Source organism: Natrix helvetica (genome assembly GCF_964273705.1).
Source record: "Natrix helvetica genome assembly, chromosome: 1".
NCBI classification, from domain to species: domain Eukaryota; kingdom Metazoa; phylum Chordata; class Lepidosauria; order Squamata; family Natricidae; genus Natrix; species Natrix helvetica.
The window spans coordinates 308,906,556-308,930,847 of record NC_138548.1 but is presented as its reverse complement, the minus strand read 5'-3'; the positions used below and the strand labels follow the sequence as shown (position 1 = coordinate 308,930,847).

Below are 24,292 nucleotides of genomic sequence, written 5' to 3'. Positions count from 1 at the left end.
AAGCTCCCTAGCTTTACAATTTTATTTTAAATTTATTTGTTTCTCTATTTTTCTGGATACGTGAGTGCATTTTCATCAAGTATTGAGCCATAACTATTTGTCATTTTTATTTTCTAATATTTCAATGCCTATGCTATGATAGTCTGAGAAATAAAGATGCTGGAAATTAGCACCCTGATTTATAGCAAGAGTATGTTCTGTAGGCCACTCTAGCAATCTAAGTTTATGTAACATATTAAATCAGGGGTGTCCAACCTTGGCAATGTTAAGATTTGTGGACTTCAATTCCCATGCTGGTTTGGGAATTCTGGGACTTGAAGTCTACAAATCTTAAAATTGCCAAGATTGGACACACCTGGATTAGATTATAAAGTCGGATAATAAATTGAATATCTTCTAAATCAAGCTGGCCCTTTTCAATGAGGTACTGTGCAGATTAGGGTACACAACTGAGACATTAGTTGTGCTTGTGGATGGCATTTGGCAGGACAGAATGGGGATGGTACATCCATCATTGTTTTCTTTGATTACTTAGCAATTTTCAATACCATCAATCACATTATCCTTCCTGACTGAATTGGGTTGCAGTTGTTCCCTTCCTCCCTTGTAAATTGGATTCAATCAGTGGCTGTGGTGTGTGTGTGTGTGTGTGTGTGCTTTCATGTGTTTTCTTTTGTCAAAGTACCTGGTCTACTCAAATATGACAGGTAGCATACTACTTCCCTTTCACCTTTCAGCCCCACTCCATTAACTTTCTAGGCAGTTGCTTACATGACAAACCATTTTGTGTATGTCAGCAAAAATTATATACACACATGCATACATAAACACACACCTTCTGCCTCTTCCCTGGGGAGTGCTGTCTTATGCCTTCTGTTAAATATTGTATCTACTAGACTGAGTGCTTGAGTCCCTGACTTTTGATATGGTCTTGGATGTGTTGCATTTCCCCTTTCAAGACCAAGTATGCAATTTGAGGGCCCTTCTGGACCCATAGCTTAAAGAGATCTTGCATCTGGATTTGTAGATATTGTTTTGCGAGGTCCATGTGTGTCAGCTGTACATTCCTTGACTGGGAGACTCTTCAGTTGATAATTTATTTCCTAGTCACTTCACAACTGTACTGCAACACATACTACTTGGGTCTACCTTTGAAGACCACCATAAACTACAGCTGTTCTGAAGTGCAGTGGTGCAGACAGTAATGGATGCCTCGTGTTGTATTCATGGATCATCACTGCTTTGCAAGCTGAATCAATTAACAGTTGATTTTGAATGCAATTCAGTGGCATTCATCACTTTGTCTATGGAAGAAGTCCAAAACTGGATGTAATATTCCAAATGTGGTCTGACCAATGCAGAATAGAGAGAGGAAATGACCCCTCTTGGTTCTGATACTTCATTTCTGTAGATGCAGCCTAGAACTTCATTTAGTTTTTTAAAATCTGTATTACAACTTCAGCCCATTTTCAACCTGTGATCTAACAAGCGTTGCGGATCTTTTTTCCATGTACTATCACTTATTATAGCCTCCTCTATCATAAACTCATGCCTTTGCATTTCCCTTACTAAATGAAGAACTTTCAAATCCCTTAACTTTGTGGTGTTCACAAACTTGTCCTCCATATTTTCTAACCTCTAACCTCCAGGTTATTTATTTTCTAGTGGTTGGAAGGCTTTTCATAGTATCCTGAATGTGAATTCAAAAATTACTGTGTCAATCTGCTTTAGTGGGGAATCACTACTAACCATAACATTTCCTTCTTCTGGGCAGAGGTAGGAGCCTTTCTTTCTGCACAACCTGAATAGTCTTCTCAATCGATGAGGCTTGTGGCATCCTTTCTTTGTTTAGTAGTCAAAAAAAAAATTATGGTTCTGTATCTGTCTGGGGCTTCAAAGGAAAGGAGCTCTTTTGACTTTTGGACACGTTTCTTCATTTATTCATTCAGGAAGATATCTTGGTATTCACTGTGCCACAGACATCCGGGTGTGAGTCCCTCGTCGTGAGGTGGGGCCCAGGGAGGCAGTTGGGCCTGCTGATAGTATACCTGGCTCCTCGCTATACACCAGCGGCCCTGCCTGAACTCCTCGAGCTGATCTCATCGGTGGCGGTTGAGACCCCCAAACTTTTAGTGATGGGGGATTTTAATCTGCCGTCGATGGGAGAAGTGTCTGAGGGGGTTCGGGAGTTCATGGCTTCCATGACAGCCATGGACCTGACCCAGTTAATTCAGGGCCCTACTCACGAGGGAGGCCACACGTTGGACCTTGTCTTTGTCTCTGGCCAGTGGACAAGTGATCTGGGAATAGGGGATCCAATTATTACCCCCCTGTCATGGTCAGATCACTCACTTCTCTGGCTTGACTTCCCCGGTGCTACACCCCGCTGCGGGGAGGCGGAACCGGAAGGTATTAGATGGTTCCGCCCCAAGCGCCTGATGGAACCAGATAGGTTCCAGACAGAGCTTGGGCCACCTCCTGTGGACCTGACCCGCCCCCGAGTGGAGGACCTGGTAGACGCATGGAATAGTGCGACTACTGGGGCCCTAGACTGGGTGGCGCCTTTGCGGCCTCTCCTGCGGCGACGAACCACCCTGGCCCCTTGGTTCACCGAGGAGCTAAGGGTGATGAAACACCACAAGAGACGCCTAGAGAGTCGTTGGAGATCCCCCCGTTCCGAATTTGACCGAGCACAGGCACGAGCCTATTTGAGGACGTACCTTGTGGCATTAAGAGCGGCCAAACGTCAATATTGTGCCGCTCTTATTGCGTCCGCAGATAACTGCCCTGCCGCCCTGTTTCGGGTGACTCGCTCTCTCTTGTTTGAGAGACCGCGGGAAGCCCCTTTACAGGGCAGAGCAGAGGAGTTTGGGAAATATCTACAGGACAAAGTCGCTCAAATCCGGAAGGGATGGGCCCCTTTCAGTAGTCCAGCTGAGACGCCCGCGGCAAGTCTTGAGGGACCACTTTGGGAGGAGTTTGACTCGGTTGCCATCGAGGATTTGGACAGGTTGCGTGGACGTCTGCGACCTACCACATGTTTATTGGACCCGTGTCCCTCCTGGCTTGTACTGGCATCCTGGGAGGTTATACGCGACTGGCTCCTGGGCCTAGTGAACGCTTCGTTGGGCGAGGGGCTTCTACCGACTGCCTTGAAAGAGGCGGTGGTGAGGCCCCTGCTCAAGAAGCCTTCCCTGGACCCAATGGACCTAGTCAATTATCGTCCAGTCTCCAACCTTCCTTTTTTAGCGAAGGTTGTAGAGAGTGTGGTAGCACAACAGTTATAAATAATAAATAAATAAATATTTATTTCTTAGCCGCACCCTCTCCCGAAGGACTCGGGCGGCGTACAATGAAACATATGAAATAAATATGTGGACAAAACAAACATATAACAGAGACATATACCGAGACATAAAACAAGGAGGAGGTCGGCTGATGAATAAAAAACAATTAGAATACAGTGATTAAAAAACCCCTAAATAATTAAATATAATTAAAATACCCAATTAAAAACCAGTCAGGAGCGATATGGTTAGATCAAAGTTGAGCCAGGCCAGCTACTTGGAATAGGTGGGTCTTAAGCTTAATACGAAAGGAGCGGAGGTCAGAGGTATTCCTAATATCCGGAGGGAGGTCATTCCACAGGGCTGGGCCCGCCACAGAGAAGGCTCTACTCCTAGGCGTCGCCCCCCGACACTGTCTAGTGGACGGCACCTGGAGGAGGCCCTCTCTGTGCGAGCGGATTGGTCGCAGGGATGTATGGGATGTATGGTTCCCACGTCACCTGGAGGAGAATGATTATCTAGACCCGCGCCAGTCCGGCTTCCGACCCGGGCACAGCACGGAGACGGCCTTGGTCGCATTGGTTGATGATCTCTGGAGGGCCAGAGATAGGGGCTGTTCCTCTATCCTGGTCCTATTAGATCTCTCGGCGGCGTTCGATACCATCAACCATGGTATCCTGTTGCACCGGCTAGAGGGGCTGGGAGTCAGGGGCACCGTTCTTCGGTGGTTTGGCTCCTACCTCTCTGACCGGACGCAACGTGTGTTGGCAGGGGAGCAGAGATCGACCCGGAGGCCACTCACATGTGGGGTGCCTCAGGGGTCGGTGCTCTCGCCTCTCCTGTTCAACACCTACATGAAACCGCTGGGCGAGACCATCCGTGGTTTTGGGGTGGGATATCATCTGTATGCTGATGATACTCAGCTATACATTTCCACCCCGAACCACCCCAATGAGGCCGTCGAAATGATGTCCCGGTGTTTGGAGGCCGTTCGGGTCTGGATGGATGACAACCGACTAAAACTCAACCCTTCCAAGACGGAGTGGCTGTGGCTTCCGGCCTCCCGGTTCAACCAGTTGCTTCCTTCTCTGGCCATTGGGGGCATGCAACTGGCCCCCATGGAACAGGTGCGCAATTTGGGCATCCTCCTAGATGCCCGGCTGTCCATGGATGACCATGTAACAGCCGTGGCAAGGGGGGCGTTCCATCAGGTTCGCCTGATGCGCCAATTGCGCCCCTTATTGGACCGGGATGCCCTACGCACAGTCACCCATGCGCTAGTGACGTCTCGCCTGAACTACTGCAATGCTCTCTACATGGGGCTTCCCTTGAGATGCACTCGGAGACTGCAGTTGGTCCAGAACGCGGCCGCGCGGGTGATTATGGGGAGGACTAGGTACTCCCCTGTAACACCTCTCCTGCGCGAGCTGCACTGCCTTCCTGTAGTCTTCCGAGTGCGTTTCAAGGTTTTGATTATGATCTTTAAAGCGCTTCATGGCACAGGACCTAGTTACATGCAGGATCGCATCCTGCCCCATACATCCCTACGACCAATCCGCTCACACAGAGAGGGACTTCTTCGGGTGCCGTCCGCCAAACAGTGTCGGGGGGCGACACCCAGGAGCAGAGCCTTCTCTGTGATGGGCCCAGCCCTATGGAATGACCTCCCCTGTGACATCAGGACTACTTCCGATCTCCGCTCCTTCCGTGTACAGTTGAAGACCCACCTCTTTCAATTATCTGGCCTGGCTCAACCGTAAATTTTTCTTACTCCTCCTGACAGTTCTTTTAAATTTTTAAATTTTAAATTGTGTTTTACAATTGGGGTATTTTAATGGTGATTTTTAATTGTCCAATGTGATGTAATTTGTTACCTCCTCCGTGCATGTATGTTCTGTATATATGTATGTTTATGTGTTTGTATACATGTTTTATGTTTTATATACTCCATTGTACGCCGCCCCGAGTCCTGTCTGGAAAGGGAGCGGCTAATAAATTTAAATTTATTATTATTTATTATTATTTATTATTGTTTCCTTGTAAGAACTTCCTATGTTCAATCCAAGAATTTCCTATCTCCATTGATAAGTTGGAATATAGATAGGTTTACTATTTCTTTTTCAAGAAGGATAACCTGCCTGCACTTGCAACGTGAGTAGTTCTTGCTGTCAAAGCAAACATTGCACAATCTACAGCCATAATACTACAGTAGTTTTCTTCATCTCTGAAGAGGAGGAGAAAGAGGAGCAGAAGCACCACTGACTTCCTCTACCAAACATCCAGTTTACTCTCTGAAAAGTGGCTCCTTTATGTTTGACCCTGAAGCTGCCTCAACTAGCTAGACAGGACGTAATGCTTCATTTACAAACAATGGGCTATCAACAGCCCTCAGGAACTACTAGTCAAAAATCAATCAGCTGCACTAATCAGTCAACTCCTTGTTGATATCTTCAAATCCCTTCAAATTCTCCTTTCAACATCTGATCGCTTACCCGATTACTCATTTTAATCAAAAGCTGACAGCATATGACTTGATTAGCTACAACTGTGCATTATATTGATGTGATGTTTAAGTGCATATCAAAATACTTTGCAGAATAATTAAAAAAATAAAGTTTCTACGTTTTTTAAAAAAATCCCATTGGGTACCAATGTTAATGTTAATACAAATTCATCTTGTTCAAATTGTAGGTGTGAATAGGATGCGCTTTAAGGATTGGTGTGGTTTTGACAACAATTATTATGGAATAGAAACAGTTATAGTTAGCAAAGGGGGGAAAAAACTTCCTTTCCTCTTCCTGCAAATTAGAGTAGATGTTTTTTTTTGAATTTTATACAGTGTTCCTTTAAAGAATCTATGAAATTTCAGATTCTTATTTGTATGTTAAGGACAAATACATTTAAGAACTTTTTTTCTGTTTTCTTTGAACTGCAAAGCTTATTTAAGTCTTAGGTTTTAAGAAACCATCCAGACTCAACTGATCAAAGAAATATCCAAGCATAAACAGATAGATGTTCACAGGTTTGACAACTATGAGCGAATTTCAGATGAAAAAATGACAAAGAAAATATCTTGCTGACACAAAGATGCTATGTTACTGTAAACTTAATACAAGAGATTATAAATAGACACTAAGAAAATATAAATTATAGGAATATTTTCTAGTATTATTTTGACAGGGCTTTGAGCCTGCCCAGTTTACTTTGGAGGATGATGATTCACTGGCTGGCTACCAGATATGACTTTCTGGAGATCTGCCTGCTGGATTGCTAGTGCCCTGGGTTTGCCCTACTTTGGGAGTAGGAGATTGAGTAAGTATTGTGGCAGCTGCTAGCCCAAGGGTTGGGGGGTTAGTGATGGAAATGTTGAATTTATTTTTTAGAAAAACATTTATATAGCTGCCCGTCTTAAAAGCAAACTCTGGGTGGCTAACAACCCACAGATGAAACAATGCATGCAACAATAAAAGCAAAAGAAACAATACATCCTAGAACAGAAAATCTGGTGCCACAACCACACTTCTTGATGCAGACCAAAATATTCTCATTCTGCTCTGACCTCACCCTATCCCAATGCTTGGGAGTGGAGGCTTAAATGCTTTCTGGAAGGGTGGGGGGTTTGTTGGATCTCAAGGAGGATGGTGTTCCATGGGTCAGGAGCTGCAATGGAAAAGTTACATTTCCAAAAAACTGCAAAGTCACAGTGTTTAAGGAAATGGATCTGGAGCCAGTACCTGCCACCTGCTCTAGTGGGCTTAGGGGAAGGCTGTCCATCAGACTGATCTGATTCCATTCCATGTAGCGCTGTGATGGCGAACCCATGGCACGTGTGCCACAGGTGGCATACAGAGCCATCTCTGTGGGTATGCGAGCTGTCGCATACCCACAGCTCAGCTTCATCGCACATGCATGCATGCCTCTATGCACACCTCCTGTCGGCCAGTTGATTTTCGGGTATCTGCCAAGCATGCGCAGGGGCGTGGCCCATGAAGGAGGCATGCGTGCATGAGTGGGGAGAGCACAGGGGGTACAGTGCAACCCCCGTGGCCTGTTTCTGGTCCAGGAGGATGCAGGGAGGCCTACTATGCCCAAAATGGGGGGCGGAATGGGTAGGAGTGCAGCAGCCCCCTGTGGCCCATTTTTGTTCCCAGGTGGCTTCAGGGTTGTGTGTGCATGCGAGGGGGTGGGGGAATGCGTGCATGTGCAGGGGGATGGGGGGCATGCAGGGTTGTCACGTGCACATTGCATTATGGGTGCAGGCATGTGGGCACCCTATTGCACACGCACACTTTTGGCACACAACAAAAAGGTTAGCCATCACTGGTGTAGGTCTTAAACAGGTAATGATGTTTGAAAGAATTAAATTGCTCTGATTGATGGTTTAAATAAGGTGAATTTTTTATTTTTGTGAAGGTATTGCCTTTACATTTACAGCTCCACCATATAAACATATTGTCAGAATACTGGAATACTGTATAACACTAAAGCTTAATATTTTGAAATAATTAAACAGAAATCCTTTGAAGGACCCTGAGCTTCTAAAAAAGCATAGATAATCAGAGGCCTGAGATGGAACCTCGCAAATCTTATCTCTAAAGGCAACAGCCAAAAACATTTCCCTCCAGGAAAAGTGAGCTAACGCAATACAAAATTTGGCCCTGGGATTTAAAGGCTTGTAAATCAAACCATTCTCACTGGAGTGTATATATAAAATATTTCACAATTAACTTCTAACCTCTCGCATAGTTGAAGTAGTTATATTGACTCCCTTTTTTTCTTTGATGTTTTCTTTTTTATATACCTATATTCAACATGATAGGAAAACTGCCAAATTGCCCCTTCCTTTTCATTCCTTCCTCCATTTTTAAATCAATTATGTATTTATTTTAACTACAAGGTTCTGCTAGATAAGAGGCAACATATGCATGTTTTCTTTTCTTCTAAAAAAAGCACATTGAAAAAAAACCCCAAACCATCAGTTAGGCTACAAAAGGAGCTGGAAATTCTTTAAACAACAGCAAAATACTATTCATCCAAAATTAAATCCAATGAACCTAAATAAAAATGAAAAGAAACTTATTGGGAGATTCAGGTGGATTGATGCTGCAATCTTGAAACTGTAACCAAGCAATAAATTCCATGGCACTCATTTGAATTTACTCTTTAAGTAAATCTACTTAGGATTTCACAATTCATAAATAAGATTTGGACCATTATCTTCTTCAGTTTATTGTAGACACTTATATTTTTAAAAATGGAAATGAATGAGTCAATAATCACTTCCTGGAAAATGTGAAAAGCACTGTAACAATACCCAATTTTCTAATTCTTTTTGACAGGCATAGAGGTTCAAAAAATATAGCCTGACTTATTCTGAATTGCTTTTTAACTAGAAGATTAATTTCATAATCAGTGAGATATAGGATGTCAAAAATTATTGATTATGCCTGCCAAATCATAACCAAAACGGCATTCCTATATAATTCTTATTTTCTTTTAGGCTCCTACATTCTCCAAGGCCCCTATATTTTGGAAAATAATGTAAACACTGCAATTCATGAAATACAAATAATGCATTTTTGTCAAGTAGAAAGAGAAGAAAGAAACCAACTCGCATATGTTACACATTCAAAAGTGGATTAATTATTTTCAGGATTTGATTGTGTGTTGTCTACTTCCACGCTGAAGAATCTCACAGCTCATCATCACGCTTATTGAGATGAGGTCATTTTATATCTTGTACAAAATGGCTTTTTGACATATGTTTGTAGCTAAGAACAGAAAATAGTGATATTCATCTCATGTAAACATGGCAAGAGAACTTGTGGAAAGTTAACAATGGCTTCTATGCAAATGAATTCCAATGTCTCCTCAAAGTACTTATTTACAGTTTGGATAAACCTCTGAGTTATCTCGTTCCTATAGATTTTAAGGTGGCTTACAATCAACAGACTAAAGCACAAATGAAAACAGTTGAATAACTTAAATATCATCTCACCCCTGGACAACCAGGTTCTGCTTGCAGCTGGTTCCAATCACCTAGCATCTCCCCCTTCATTGAAGCCTCTTTGGTAGAACACTGCCTGAATACTGTGTTGGGATGGCAACTAGGAAGGGACCAAACTGATCATTGGGGTGAGAAGGTTATCCCATATCAAAGGCTCTATGCTGCTCTAAGAAGACCTGCTTTTGTACCCCGATCCATTTTTCATTTCAAAATTGGAAACCCATTGAATGTTGTCCCAGTCAGGACACGTTTGTAGAGAGCCATGGAGATGGCTTCATGAAGGGAAGCAGTATTCCTTAAACCCGGGAAAAGGACATATGCTAGGAAGAGATTCAGGCTGGTTCCTCCCTGACTGAATGGACCAAAAAGAAAGGGAAAATAAAACACAAGTGTAAAGGTAAAGGTTTCCGTGTCGTGTCTGACTCTAAAGTGTGGTGCTCATCTTTGTTTTTGTTTTGTTTTTGTTTTTTTGCCAAGGGAGCCAAAGTCACCTGAAGACATTTTCCGTGATCATGTGACCAGCATCGCTAAACACCAAAGGCACATTGGAATGCTGTTACCTTCTCACCAATGTGGTACCTATTTATCTACTTGCATTTGCATGCTTCCAAACTGTTAAGTGGGCAGGAGCTGATGCAGAAACAGGAGCTCACCCCATTGGCAAGCTCTTGGATCTCGAACCTGGGCTTTCAGCTTTCCAGCTAACAAGCTTAGCGTCTTTAACTGCTGAAGAAGTGTGAAATTCTGCTACTACAGACTATCTCAGAAAAGTATATGTCTACCCTTCTTGCGGAGTCGGCTTCCTGACCTGATCTACGTCGTAAAGCTGATAATCTTAGATAGCTAAATCTATCTGAAGCAGAGTTAGAAATTAATAAAAATGCAAAATTTAAAAAGCTTTATAACTAGCACTCCTAGCTGGAGCCATAAGCTTTGCAGGAGCCAATGCAGCTATTCCCCAAATGGTAGCTTGCCTTTTCTTGGTAAGCGTGGCACTTCTGCCAGCTTCAGCTTCTTGCATCACTTTTGAGGGCAGCTCTGTGTGCAGTGACTCGCAGTGATTCAAGATCATGGCAAAAAGGGATCACCACACTTGCACAGATGTAATAGGTCCCTGCAGGAAATTGGGTAGGGGCTTGCTATTGCAGACCCCCTCCTTTATCTACCACATGTATATTATTTAAATTAGTTTTCAGGCTGGAACAGGCAGAAAGAAATATGCAAAGGCTTTCAGATTATATTATTAAAACATTGTGTGAGACACACTTAGAAAAAAGTGACATCTGAATCACAGAGCCAATTTAAACATGTTCTCTTTGATGTGGTATAGTCTCAAACAGTAACTGTACCTCCTCAGGATCCATTTATGGAATCTCTTTTATGAATAAACTTCTCCATCAACACTATTTCCCACATTTTATGTTTACAGAGCAGCCTCACTGTTGGGTATAGTGCTTTGAGTTCTTTTCTTTTCTTTCTTTCTTTCTTTCTTTCTTTCTTTCTTTCTTTCTTTCTTTCTTTCTTTCTTTCTTTCCTTCCTTCCTTCCTTCCTTCCTTCCTTCCTCCCTTCCTTCTCTTTATCTCTCTCCCCCCCTCTCTCTTTCTTTCAATGGAAGTCACTTCCCACCCTACAAAGAACCACAAAGCTAAGCAGAAAGACTGTGATGTTAGGAGCAGAACATTCAGAATCTGCCCTATGTCACCATTTGCTGATTGCAAACGACAGTAATTGTATAAATTATACCATGAAGAATGTTCCCAAGAGTCTTTAGCACTTATTTCTTTGGTTTACTATTCCTTGCTGTGAAAAAAATAATAATGGGTGCTGTTAGGGATGTAACCCTAGTCTTGGCTTGGCAATGTATATAGGCCATGATTGTAACAAATGTATCTGTTACTTTAAATGCTAGAGAGATGCAATTGGATGCTAACTGCTTTAAGCAGCCATATAAGGAGGAAGGAACTATTACGGTCCCCCGGATGGTTACTGATTCTCCTGATTGTTCCTGATTGTTACTGTATGAGCTTTGTATCGGCGAGAAGACCGTGTATTGGATGGTGGCTAGTCTGTAACTAAGTGAACTGTCTACATGGTGAATTATGAGTTGAGCAACTGTAACTTCAACGAGTTGTAAATAGGTTGTATATATTTCAAGACTGCTTATAGTCTGTTTGGAGACTATTTATCCTATTTCTGTTACGCAAGTAAAGCTATTCTTTGTTTTACCTTCGGTTGCTGTGAATGACTATTCACCGGCTTATTCGTTACTAACTTCCGCTGCACAACTCTAGTCCCCTAATGGGGATAGCCTTAACAGGTGCCTTGAAACCAACATATTATTGGCATAAAAGATTTATTTCTACCACGGAATATGAAATTATTTTCTGAAAAAAATTATCACAATTTATTATTCTTAAACTACATAATTTTAAGTAAAGTCATTTTTCCTACTGATTCAATCCAAGTATACTTCCTGGCCTTTTGAAAATATCAATGGTATATTTTGATTTCACAGAAGGAAAAGCTGACCATGTGGCATTTATATAATCATACACCAAACATTAAATGATGAGGATATCACATTTGAAATGTTTTCCATGTTCTTAACTTTGTAAAAAAAAAAAAAAAAAAGGGGGGGGGGAGGGAATGCCTAATTTTGTTCCAGATCCTACAGTATAAAAATCTGTGGTTTGATTATTGTTATTTCAAATTAACCAACTTTCTCTTTTTTGAGGAGACAGCCAGTCAAATTAACTTATTCTTATTTTCAAGCACTACAATACTACAGTAACAGGTAAAAATGTTACACCAATGGGGAAGACAGAAACCAATAATAAAGAACATACTAATAAAGAAGATGCTAAAGAAGATACGGTACATCTAGTAAAGAAATTCTCTAAGTGCAAAATTTCAGAAAGATTCATGTATTCACCATGCAGCTCTGAAACACAGAAGAACAAAAATCTGATAGAAGTATCTACATCTGGTAACCACATCAGCAGCTAATTTATCTACCAAGGGACTGGAAAATTGACTGCTGGAGAAACTAGCTAATAAATGTCATCTGCTTTTGACTAAACGAGGAGGAGACTATAGGATGTTCAGGTGACTAGTCTCTTCCTGCCTCATTTAAAATGCCTTTGAGATTGATTTGCAGTCTATTAAGTATCAAGACATTATAAACATGATTATGTTCATAGTGTGGGGAGTTTAGAGCCTACAAACAGAGATCATCATTCAGAGATCTCTGAAAACCTCCATAAGGGTATCCATGGCCATTTTGGTGAAGGGGCGGGGATTCGGGAGGCAAAAAAATGCTGTATTCGATGTATAATGTATAAGACGCACCCATATTTTCAGCCTCTTTTTTGAGGAAAAAAGGTGCATCTTATACTCCCAAAAATATGGTAGCTAGTGTTTTTTTCTTCTCCCAAGCTCAATGTAGTTCTGTGCATAGATTTGTGAATATCTGTCTCTTGTTGCATCAATATCTATCTCTTGTTGCATCAATATCTTCAGTTTTGAGAGGAAACTGTTAAAAAGAAGGAGGATTGCATCAAACGTCTCAAAACTTATAATGGTGTTGAACATCTGTTGCCTTGACTTCTAACATGATATACCAACAATTCTGGTATATCAGAACTGAATATTTCAGTTCCTTTTTCTAATCATTTTCTTCTTTTTCTTTCTTTTTTCTTTTCCCCTAATTACTTGCATTGAGATTATTCCTTATACCATTTATGTTGTTTGTATTTGTTGTCATGGATTGCACCAGTGAGGCTAAAACCAATTTTGTTGTATTTATTTTGTACCATGACAATAAAGGCTATACTATTATACTATTAATCATGACACATGGGTCTATGCTGGGTTACAAACCTGGAACAAAGGGTGAGCCAAGCTTCCAGATTATGCTGCTAATTTTGGAACCAGTTTTAGTGCTTCAAAATGACATTTCCTTGACCACAGATATTATAATTCTACTGTATCAGGAAACAGGAAAGCATAAAGTTGATTTGGATGATATGCCTCCTAGATAGTATAATCAACCGGGGTCCATATACCTTCCCCCTTGACTTGGACTGTATTTTCCTTTGTGTCTAAATTTGTGGTTGTACAGTTTGAGTAAAAGATCAGCTAATGTAGCAGATAAAACAGTGACTAGTTTGTATGTCTTGCCATTGTTTACTCTTTGGATTATGGAACTTCAGCAGACAGAATCCCAAGGAAGGACTCCCGTGAAGCACTAAGGTCACACGACTTTACCTGATTTACTTATTACATTTATGAGTATCACCGTCTAAATATTATCCATTTTGATGGGATTAGAGTAAGCCAGTTTTCCATGAGATGAGCATGAAGTTCAGAAGTTTTCAACCAACTGCATAGAAAAAGAATTAAGTACTTACTTGAAGCAGTTATCGCAATGAATATTTCCTGTGGTCTCCTTGATTGTGCGTTCAGAAACAAAAGCTGGATATTCAGTGTCACAAGGCTCTAGAGTTTGCTTCAATCGCTGAGCTAAAGAAAATAAGAGAGACTGAAGGGTTTTGATAATGACTTCATTTACAGTTCTTCGGTGTGAGATGCTGTATCAATGTTTTGGACTTTGTGAAATCATTACAGTGCTCCTGCCACCCTGTGATTTATGCTGGTAATGCATAAGATTTATTTTATAATTAAAGAAGACATTCATAAGAAGATACAATGTACTAAAGGATATTGACTTTACTCTAACGATAATTTGGCTATAAGAAAGACATGGGATACTGATTCAGTGGTAACTGCATACATTAGTAAATGTAATATTTGTGAACATAGTAACAATATACAGTAGATGTACTTAGTGGAACGGAAGAGTATTTCATAGTCATTCCCACCCTTACTTCTTAAAAAAACACATAGTTAGCCATGGGAAATTATGGCAGCATTGTTCTCAGTTAGGTAAAATCCATGCACCTGACAAGAGTGGTATTAATACCAGACTATGTACTTGCAATACAACTTTATAGTTTACTCAATGCTGTTTTGAAAAGCCAAACTTATTTAATTGCTTAACCTTACCCCTCTCTATCTTAAACCTGTTTGGAGAAGTTTTAAATCTATTATTTTCAATATTATTCTCATCATATTGCCGGGTCCGCAGTTTTGTATTTTGCCCACCACTTTGTCCGGTTATTTTAATATTATTAGTTTAAATGTGTGTGGTTTTGATATCCAGTTACTTATAATATACTGTTATTATCATTATTTTGATGTACATTACAAGGCCACAGAGTATGCAAATGTACATTCCATCTGCTGCCACGTCCCTTATCTAGTTAGCTATTATTTAAAATATTGATGATCAATTATGACAATTCTGTCAGAGGAGACACCCGAAAATAAATGGTATAGGTTGGTGCCAACCAGTTTAACATTCACTAACTGCAGTGGGTCTATATTAAATACGACTTAAGTTTGGATCCAGTCCAAATTTCTTTCAGTTGAAGTCAAGGTGAAAAATTAAAAGAAAATCCCACATCCTGAAGTTTTATTTTAGGTTTTCTTTAAAACCAACTTACATCCATGCCTGCAAATTGTGTCCATTTGTACAGTGATAAGAAATACCTGATGCCATAGAATTATTGAACTTAACATCTGGGATTCCTATGATCAGCGGGGTTAAAAGATGCCATACATTGTTTACTGGATTTTTCAAAGTAAAAATAGGATGAAAATAACTGAATATTTTCTTTCCCTTTTGCAAGGTATAGTCAGGAACCACCATCCTCCTCCAACCCAGCCAAAAAAGAAAAAGGAAAAGGAAAGATGCAAGGTGTATTATCTGTTGATTTCATAAATCTCATTACGATGGGATAAAACATCTTGCTCTCTAGTTTTTTGGATCTGTGCTGGTAATAATCTCTCCTAGGACTGCCAGCTCATGCAATTGACTATAAACATCAGCTGCATTAAAATGATGCCTTTCTTGTGATCAGGATGAGAGGGTACTTTGCAGCCTCCTAGCAATTAACAAAAGGGAGCAGGTGACGTGTATAATTATATGCTCAGCTCCCAGGGTAAAGTAAATTCTACGGAGGTAACGGCAAACCTGTGTCCTTAAGGAAAGAAGGATGCAAGTTAATTATATAGCCACAACACATATTTATTTCTAATTCTTCCAAAACAAAGAGTTGAGGATAGGAAACCATTTTATTGGACAGTGTCAGAGTATAATTTGCAATAGTCAAATGAAGATGCTATTTTCTTGGCAAGATCTCAGAAGTAGTTGGCCATTGCCTGCTTCCTAGGGGTGGAATGAGGGAAAGAGAGAGAGAGAGAGAGAGAAAGAGAGGGAGGGGGAGGGAGAGAGAGAGGTGGGGAGGGAGGGAGGGAGAGAGAGGGGGATGGAGACAGAGAGATTGGTACAAGGTTATCCAGGTGGGATTGTAACTAGCATGGAACTAGAACTCATAGTTTCCCAGTTTCTAGTCTGGTGCCTTAATCACTACACCAAATTGGCACCCCATATATGTTTATACTGCAAATGATTTAAATCTCAGGCACTAGGGGAACAAAATTTAAGCTGGGCATGAGGAATGCTTCCTTTCCTTCTTCCTTAACGTTGGTAAATCATGCAGGAATATTACAGTGATGACATAGGATTTTTTAAAAAAAATATTTATTTAATTCCTATAACTCTCTATCTCAACCAAGTGGCTCTGGGAAATGAGCTGGATGATACAATGTGGCTTGCACTGCTTTGAGGTAGCTGTTTGACAAGCCACCAAGATGATTTCTTTTTCAGTACAGTGTGCCATAAAAAAATGTTCTATCCAAAAGCCATATTAGCCATTTACTTATGAATGTCATCAATTGCATACTGTAAATTCCACCAGAAACTTACACTACAAAAAGCAATGGATGTACATAATTTGCTCCTTGTATTGGACAATACTTCGGCCACCTAATGAGAAGGAAGGACTCACTGGAGAAGAGCCTAATTCTGGGAACGATTGAGGGCAAAAGAAGAAGGGGACGACAGGCAATGAAGTGTCTGGATGGAGTCACCGAAGCAGGCGGCGTAAGCCACCCAGAGGATGGTAGAGGACAGGAAGGCCTGGAGGAATGTTGTCCATGGGGTCGCAATGGTTCGGACATGATTTTGCAACTAGCAACAACAATTTGACAAGTCCACCACTAGGGAATAGGAATTCATTTTTTTCTCTTTCACAACTTCTGCCCAGATTATGTATTTCTTGGGTGCATAGAACTTATACAGGAGCTGCAAAACTATGGGTGGAAATACATACTTTTGCACTGGAACTGATTCTTGCAAGACTGCTGTTGTGACTGTCTCTCCCATGCTTTTCCAGCAATGTCATCTCTAAGAAACTTTAATTGGTTTACTGCAATCCCAGTGTTTGAAAAAAATAAACACAATGCAGTAATTATCATATCACTAAGGTAGTGTTAGAAAAGCCATCTAAGTCCAAAAACTATTGTTAAAATGTCCTACTCCGAACTCAAAAGAAAATAATTTTCTGTTTTGTGCATACCCTTGGGAAAACTGGAGTTTCCTGTGGAATATTGACTTCTTATAAAAGCAAATAACACAGGTGTTAATATATATCTGTTAGTATAAATTATTCTTACCCTTTGCTATAAGATCTGAATGCCACCAATTGCATAGATTAAATTCCACCAGAAACCTAAGCCACAAAAATATATCATTTGATTACATCTGACATGTTCATACCATTAACTGTCAGTAATACTTTTTTCCAGCATGTTCAAAAACAGACATCAAACTAAGCTCATGATGAGATATAGTCTGCTATAGTTGTACATTTTCTCCCAGCTGAATTCATTTTACAATTTCAAATTCTGTTGAAATTGGTATCGCTGCTAGACTGTTCTGTAGCCAAGAATTTTATTTAAAATATACCTTATTGCACTTTCTAGTGCATAACAAGCTGCAGTAGTTATTGCTCCACTACTGAGAACAATTTACCCATGATGCGTACATTCAATCTTGGGCTGTCAAAATCTCAAATTTCCCCAATAGCTCATGAACGGTAAAATATTATTTCTGATTTTATCAGCAAATGATAAAACCTTCGCATACAAAAATACAACTTCCCCGTGAAAATTTGTCAGCTTCAAATCATGCTTATGTAAAGGCTAAAGTCAATAGTAGTAGCTTTCAAATGTTCAGTTTGAAAGGAAAAACGGCTATCATAAACAATAAATCGAGAAGCAATAAGTTTTCTGAACTTTACCCTGTAATACCCATAATGTTTTCTACAGTCATCATCAAGGTTCAATTTTATTTTGAATTTTGAAGATTTACTTTGCAATAAATCATATGCACACATTCCCTTCCACCCACTATGAGAAATCTCATTTAAACCTGCATCCTGAATATCTGTAAAGTAATAAGCCTGGTCCATTACAGATTGTTCATTTGTGCTCTCCACCAAACAGCTTCTTTGTGTTTTAATGGTGCAGTCTAGTTATTCAAAAGAAATTACCACTCAAGTGTGTAATCCATTCATACTTCAAAACTATTATGAATTGACAGGAGCTCTATATCATGTGAAAAACACCACTAGATCTTGCATGAACTTCAAATATGCCAATCATAGGGCTGCAATCACTTAAGAAATTAGAGAACAACAGAAGATCCTCTGAGAAAATACACACATTAGTAGCCCACCCAAGCAGAACTGGAATCAGCCAAATATTTATATTACATCTAAGTGCAACCACAGTAATAAATTTAGGCTGCAATCCTATATTTGAATTACCGAGGAGTTAGCTCCACTGAAAATAATAAGATTCTACTTTTGAGTAGGCATGTATTGAATTGCACTATTAGTTTATATTTTGAAAATGATTACTGTGAAATCCATAAGGCTTTAAGTACTTTTTAAACTGCTAAAATTATACAATAAGGATTTGAAAGTGTACATAAATTACTCAACTGATACAACAAGAAGAATGAAAGAAAGATGGAAAAGTATGATCTTCAAATCAGAACAAGTTTTACTTACAAGACAAGTTCAGTCACAATCCATTTGACTGCAGCAAAGAAAGCTTTGTAAGGCTGAAGACAAACAAATTACTTAATCAAAAAGCCAGGATGTATAATATTTATATATTAAGTGACAGATAAATATCATTGTTTTAAATCCATTAACATTTCTACAAATGAATAAAATGTTATGATTTTAGCACAGTTATTATTGTGATGTTTATGTGTGATATAATTATTGGCAAAAATAATAGTATGTTGCTTGAATTTTTATCACTTTTATCACTTCCCAGACTAATTTATTCTATAACTATTGGCCCACCATTCATTTACAGCATTTTCTAGTATCATCCAAAAAAATCATAATGCTCAAAAGAACAATAAATGAGGACAGACATGATATCACTTTTAGAATGATTAGAAAGTTTCAAAAACTTCTATAGATGAGATATAAACCATATTGTTTTATATGAAATATAACTCATATTATAAATGCACTTGTTCATTATTAGAAAATTTAAGAAGCATTTAGTGAATGCTTGAACAAATTTGCTGAATTGCACTAATAGTATATCTAACAGTCCCCAATCAAATATTTCTTCGAAGATTGCAAGAATGATATGAGGCTAAAATTACATAAATACAGTCTTCCTTCCTTCCTTCCTTCCTTCCTTCCTTCCTTCCTTCCTTCCTTCCTTCCTTCCTTCCTTCTTCCCTTCCTCCCTTCTTCCTCCCTCCCTCCCTCGATGAATTTATTTATGTGCATCTTACTATTCATGGTAGTGATTTTTCTTTTTATATCAATCATGTCTCTTATCATAAACTCCTGATTAGAATGCTTGAAAGTTAGAGTTAGGCCACTACTTTATTTAATTCATAAGCGTAAAAACCTATAGATCAATAATGTGATATGTGGATTACAACTGGGGAGACACTGGTTCAAGGTCATGAAAGCTCATCATTTCATGCACAACCTCAGCCCAACACAACACTTTTGTGAGAAAATAAAGAAGATAGTGGTACATATGCCTTCTTGGGGTCCTAGAGGAAAAGTGGGATATAAATCAAACAAATCAGTAGTAATTGTTCCTATTTTATAACACTTATAAAATCATTCTAATTTTGATCCAACAATGATTATACTGATGATTTATAGTTATAATATAAGAAAATATTCATGTTTTATAAGTTGGCCAGAAACAAATATAACATTGTCTTTAAAATTCCCAATGTTCCTGCTAAATGAGGATTATGGTACAATTTCATGCATCTATTCCAAAACACATCCCATTGTGATCAAAGGTATTATTCTAGGAAATGTAATCACACAATATATGAAATGCTTACTATACTTATACAAAGTTATATATTTACAGGCGATTTACAAATCCAGGATGCAAGCCTACGTTAGGGGCAAACATGTTGAAAAGTCTTCAACATTCATGTGAGCTAATAGTTTAAAAAATTACCATAATGTTTTGTTGGCCACCACAAACACACCAGAATAAAGGTTATTGATACTTTGATAAGGATATATAGGATTAGAAATAAATGGCAACGTAATAATAAGCAGTAGAAGAATACTTACATCCAATAAGGTGTGGGCACTATCGCTACTCTCTTTCGTTGTTCTACACATGGCTTGGTAGTCATACAGTGTAATTCTATAGAGAAGAATAAAAAACTGCTTGACTAGAAGGGAAAAAAAATGAACCAAAAAATAATGTGAAATGCAACAAGACTTGCTCGCAAGGCAAAAATAGCAACATCATTTTTAAAGGAAGGGGTTAGATTATAGAATTAATACATACTCAGGTTAAATCTAATAAAATGTAAAGAAAAAAATGTGTAAGTCTAAGGATAGAATAAAACTGTCAGGAAATTGTGAGTATTAAACTGAATCACAAAATAGAAATATGCATTTAAAAATTAAAGTATTGGTTTCTGCCCCTTTAGCAATTCTAAAAACAATACTAAAATAGGATTGTACTTTGATTTTTTTTTGGGGGGGGGGGGGGCTTTAAAATATTTTGTATTATCTGATGCCTCAAAATAGTCTGTCACACATCCATATGCAGAGTCTCTCTCTATATTTATGTAAAATGGAAGAAACAAATGAGACACAGGATATAAAAGAAAATAATGTAATTTAAATGTGAATTTAAAAAATAATTATAAAATCGAACGCTTCATTGCAAATAAAGACATGAAAAAAAACCCCCAGCTAAAGTTATGTATGTTTAGATCCACGTATATCCAGGATACTCTTGTAAGTATGAAAGACAGTGTTTTTTTTCGGTGAATTGAATGATTATATTTAGCAAGTTGTCAACTATATATATTTATTAAGGTATTTCCAGAACCAAAGGCCTATTTGATGTCCAAAAACAGAGGAGGCTGGTGAAAACGCGACTTAGACCAGTAGTCCATAACCATTTTGGGTGCCAGGGACCAGTTCAATGGAGGACATTTTTCCTCCATTGGGGGTCATAGTTTTGTGTGCTACCTGGATATGTGTATGTGTGTGTAGATACAATACAATACAATAGCAGAGTTGGAAGGGACATTGGAGGTCTTCTAGTCCAACCCCCTGCCTAGGCAGGAAACCCTATACCGTTTCAGACAGATGGCTATCCAACATCTTCTTAAAGACTTCCGGTGTTAGGGCATTCACAACTTCTGGAGGCAAGCTGTTCAAATGATTAATTGTTCTAACTGTCAGGTAATTTCTCCTCAGTTCTAAGTTGCTTCTCTCTTGATCAGTTTCCAACCATTGCTTCTTGTTCTACCCTCAGGTGCCTTGGAGAATAGTTTGACTCCTTCTTTGTGGCAACCCTTGAGATATTGGAATGCTGCTATCATGTTTCCCCTAGTCCTTTTCATTAAACTAGACATAGCCAGTTCCTGCAACTGTTCTTCATGTTTTAGTCTCCAGTTCCCTAATCATCTTTGTTGCTCTTCTCTGCACTCCACATCTTTTCTACACCGTGACAACCAAAGCTGAATGCAGTATTCCAAGTGTGGCCTTACCAAGGCATTATAAAGTGGTATTAACACTTCATGTGATCTTGATTCTATCCCTCTGTTTATGTAACCTAGAACTGTGTTTTTGGCAGCTGCTGCACACTGCTGGCTCATATTTAAATGGTTGTCCACTAGGACTCCAAGATCCCTCTCACAGTTACTACTATTGAGCAGGGTACCACCTATACTGTACATTTTGTTTTTCTTGCCTAAATGTAGAACCTTACTCTTTTCACCATTGAATTTCATTTTATTAGATAGTGCCCAATGTTCAAGTTTGTCAAGATCCTTCTGTATCTTAAGCCTATTTCCTGGAGTGTTGGCTATTCCTGCCAGCTTGGTGTCATCTGCAAATTTTAATGAGTTACCCATTTCCCCCCATCCAAATCATTGATGAAGATGTTGAAGAGTACTGGGCCTAAAACAGAGCCTTGGGGTACTCTGCATACTTCCCCCCATGTAGCTGCAGTTCCATTGAGGACTACATGTTGAGTGCGGCTGGTCAGCCAGTTATGAATCCATCTGGTGGTGATTCTGTCTAACCCACATTCTTCTACTTTACATAGTAGTAGGTTATGGTCTACCTTATCAAATGCCTTACTGAAGTCCAAGTAAACTATATTGATGGCATTCCTCTGGTCCACTAATTTTGTCACTTTGTCAAAGAATACAACAAGATTAGTCTGGCATGATCTATTTTTGACAAACCCATGTTGGCTTTTGGCTATTACTTTATTTAGATAGAGACCCTTGGTTTATGTTACTTAGAATAGACCTTCCCCAATTTTGACAAACCCCCTTCCACTGTGATATGATGATTTTAATCTATTCTCAGATGTTTGAAGAAAGAATGGGAAAGAAAGAATGGAATGGTGAAGACTTATTCTTTCTCATCTTTTCTTCCCCCTTTCCCCAGAGTCATATGACTGTGAATATGACACATTGCTCATATGTCTATTTGATACTCCCTGATAGCTGATTCCAGATTAAAACTGAATCAGAAAGAACATTTCATATTTTTTGCATTATTGTAGAGTGTAGCTCATTTGATGTTTATGGGGTTTTAATGGGGATAGTGGTTTCAATTTGGTTTAATTGGGTTATTTTTGTTTTTACTGTTATCTGCTTTTTGTTTATTATTCTTTCTGTTTGTTTTAATTACATAAACTGCTCAGAGTCACAAATTTGAGATGTGTGGTAACACAAATTGAATGAATGAATGAATGAATGAATAAGCAAGCAAGAATGGCTAACCAAAATTTGTTTCCAGAAAATGCATAATATGAAAACAGCAACAACCTTGCCTGTGGTTTATTCTTAATTTTATGCTGCTAAATCATCTCAAACACTTTTCTGTTCTTTGAGTTGGTTTGTCATATTGTCTAAAAACCTCTGGGTAATCTCAAAGAACAAAGAAGTCTATCTGAGGATTGTAATGAGATCCTAAAATACTGTGAAGAATATTTAAGCAAATAAGTTTTTTTTGATCCATTAATATATCTAACCTAGAAGGCTGTGATTCTAAATTCTTTGGAAAAAGTCAGTCCTGGTGAAGGCTTTTGTAAGACACACACCCCCCCCCCATCCTCCCCGGTGTTAAACCATATGTAACTGTTTCTCAAAGACTGTCTAGACAAGTCCCTGCAGTTTTTTGGCAAGGTTTTTTCAGAAGTCGTTTGCCATTGCCTCTTTCCTATGGCTGAGAGAATGTGACTACTTCAAGGTCATCAAGTTGACCTTGTGCCTAAGGTGGGATTAAAACTCAGTCTTCTGGTTTTTAGCCTGATGCCTTAACCACTATACTAAACTAATTTCTGTCAGGCTTCTCCCAAGCAGTGCAACAATGATGTTATGGCTGCAGTGTGAGAAAAATATTGCAATGCCTGTTTCAGTCTCAATGTGATGTTTATATTATATAATCCTTATATCTTTCTCCATGAAGAAAACCCAACTGCTGACAAACTTCTTTTAGCAATTTATGAATTTGATTCCAAAGCATTTAGTAAGGAGAAATGCTGCTTCTCTACAGGTTGTTGCCTTTTTACTTCTTATTAAAAATCTTTTTGTCAAGGTGATTGAAGAAACATCTTCACATAGATGATGGGTTTCTCTACCTTACTAACATTTTCTCGGCAAGATGATGTTGTATCAATCAAAGGAGGTGCATTGCAGACAAATGTATGTGATGACTAAGGCACTATTAGCTGTTGAATACTAAAAACGTTCAGTAGATTTAGACTTAGAAATTCAAACTGGATAATGCAGAGCAGAACTGAGTTGGACTGCCTTTTGGTGCCATCTTCTCCTAGCTATTTTATCTTTAACTAAAGCTAGCGAGAATCTAGCATCATCTGATCATCCCCTTCCCCAACATTTTGCTGACCATGCCTGTTTTGTATCTTTGCAATCCATGAAAAAGATCTGGCTTTCCAATCTCATAGTTGCTCTTTGGTCAGTTACCAAAAAACAGTTCAGTCATGACATTATATTTATTCTATGCAAATTAACTGTAATGCTTTAGCCAAAGTATCTGAATGCTAACAAACTGAATGTGTACCGTAATGTAAATGCATTGGGTAGCATTGGGCTTTGTTTGCCTACATCAGATGAAAGGAACTTAATGCAGAAATAAATTGGCCTGGCACGTGGTAACAAAAATGACAGCATCTTGTTGCTGCAAGACATAATCTTTTAAACAGAGATTACATATTTAGTTCAATTGCCCTGAATAAGCAAAATTGTTCACGTTGTTTTCTACAATGGCTTATTATTTCATTGGCTCACATGCTTTCATCAGAATTAAAATACAGAAGGCTTAAACTTGATGTACCTCATGTACAGGTATGCATTATTCAGGTTCTATTTTACCCACCTTGAGATTGTCCTTTAACAGTGTTGACTTAAGCAGCAAGATTCTGTTTTAACATTAAGGACATTAAGACCTAAGAACTGTC

At 39.0% G+C, this 24,292-nt stretch overlaps 1 protein-coding gene across 3 annotated transcripts in view; it reads right to left on the bottom strand.

Moving 5' to 3' along the window:
* Positions 1-24,292, bottom strand: part of CACNA2D3 (calcium voltage-gated channel auxiliary subunit alpha2delta 3) — a 631,895-nt gene that overhangs the window by 12,408 nt on the left and 595,195 nt on the right. For all 3 annotated transcript variants that reach the window (XM_081935818.1, XM_081935819.1, XM_081935820.1), the window contains 4 exons: positions 19,903-19,978; positions 18,334-18,386; positions 16,934-16,989; positions 13,705-13,816 (listed from right to left, as the gene is read on the bottom strand). In XM_081935818.1, the coding sequence (XP_081791944.1) occupies positions 13,705-13,816; positions 16,934-16,989; positions 18,334-18,386; positions 19,903-19,978 (297 nt within the window). The remainder of the gene's footprint in view (positions 1-13,704; positions 13,817-16,933; positions 16,990-18,333; positions 18,387-19,902; positions 19,979-24,292) is intronic.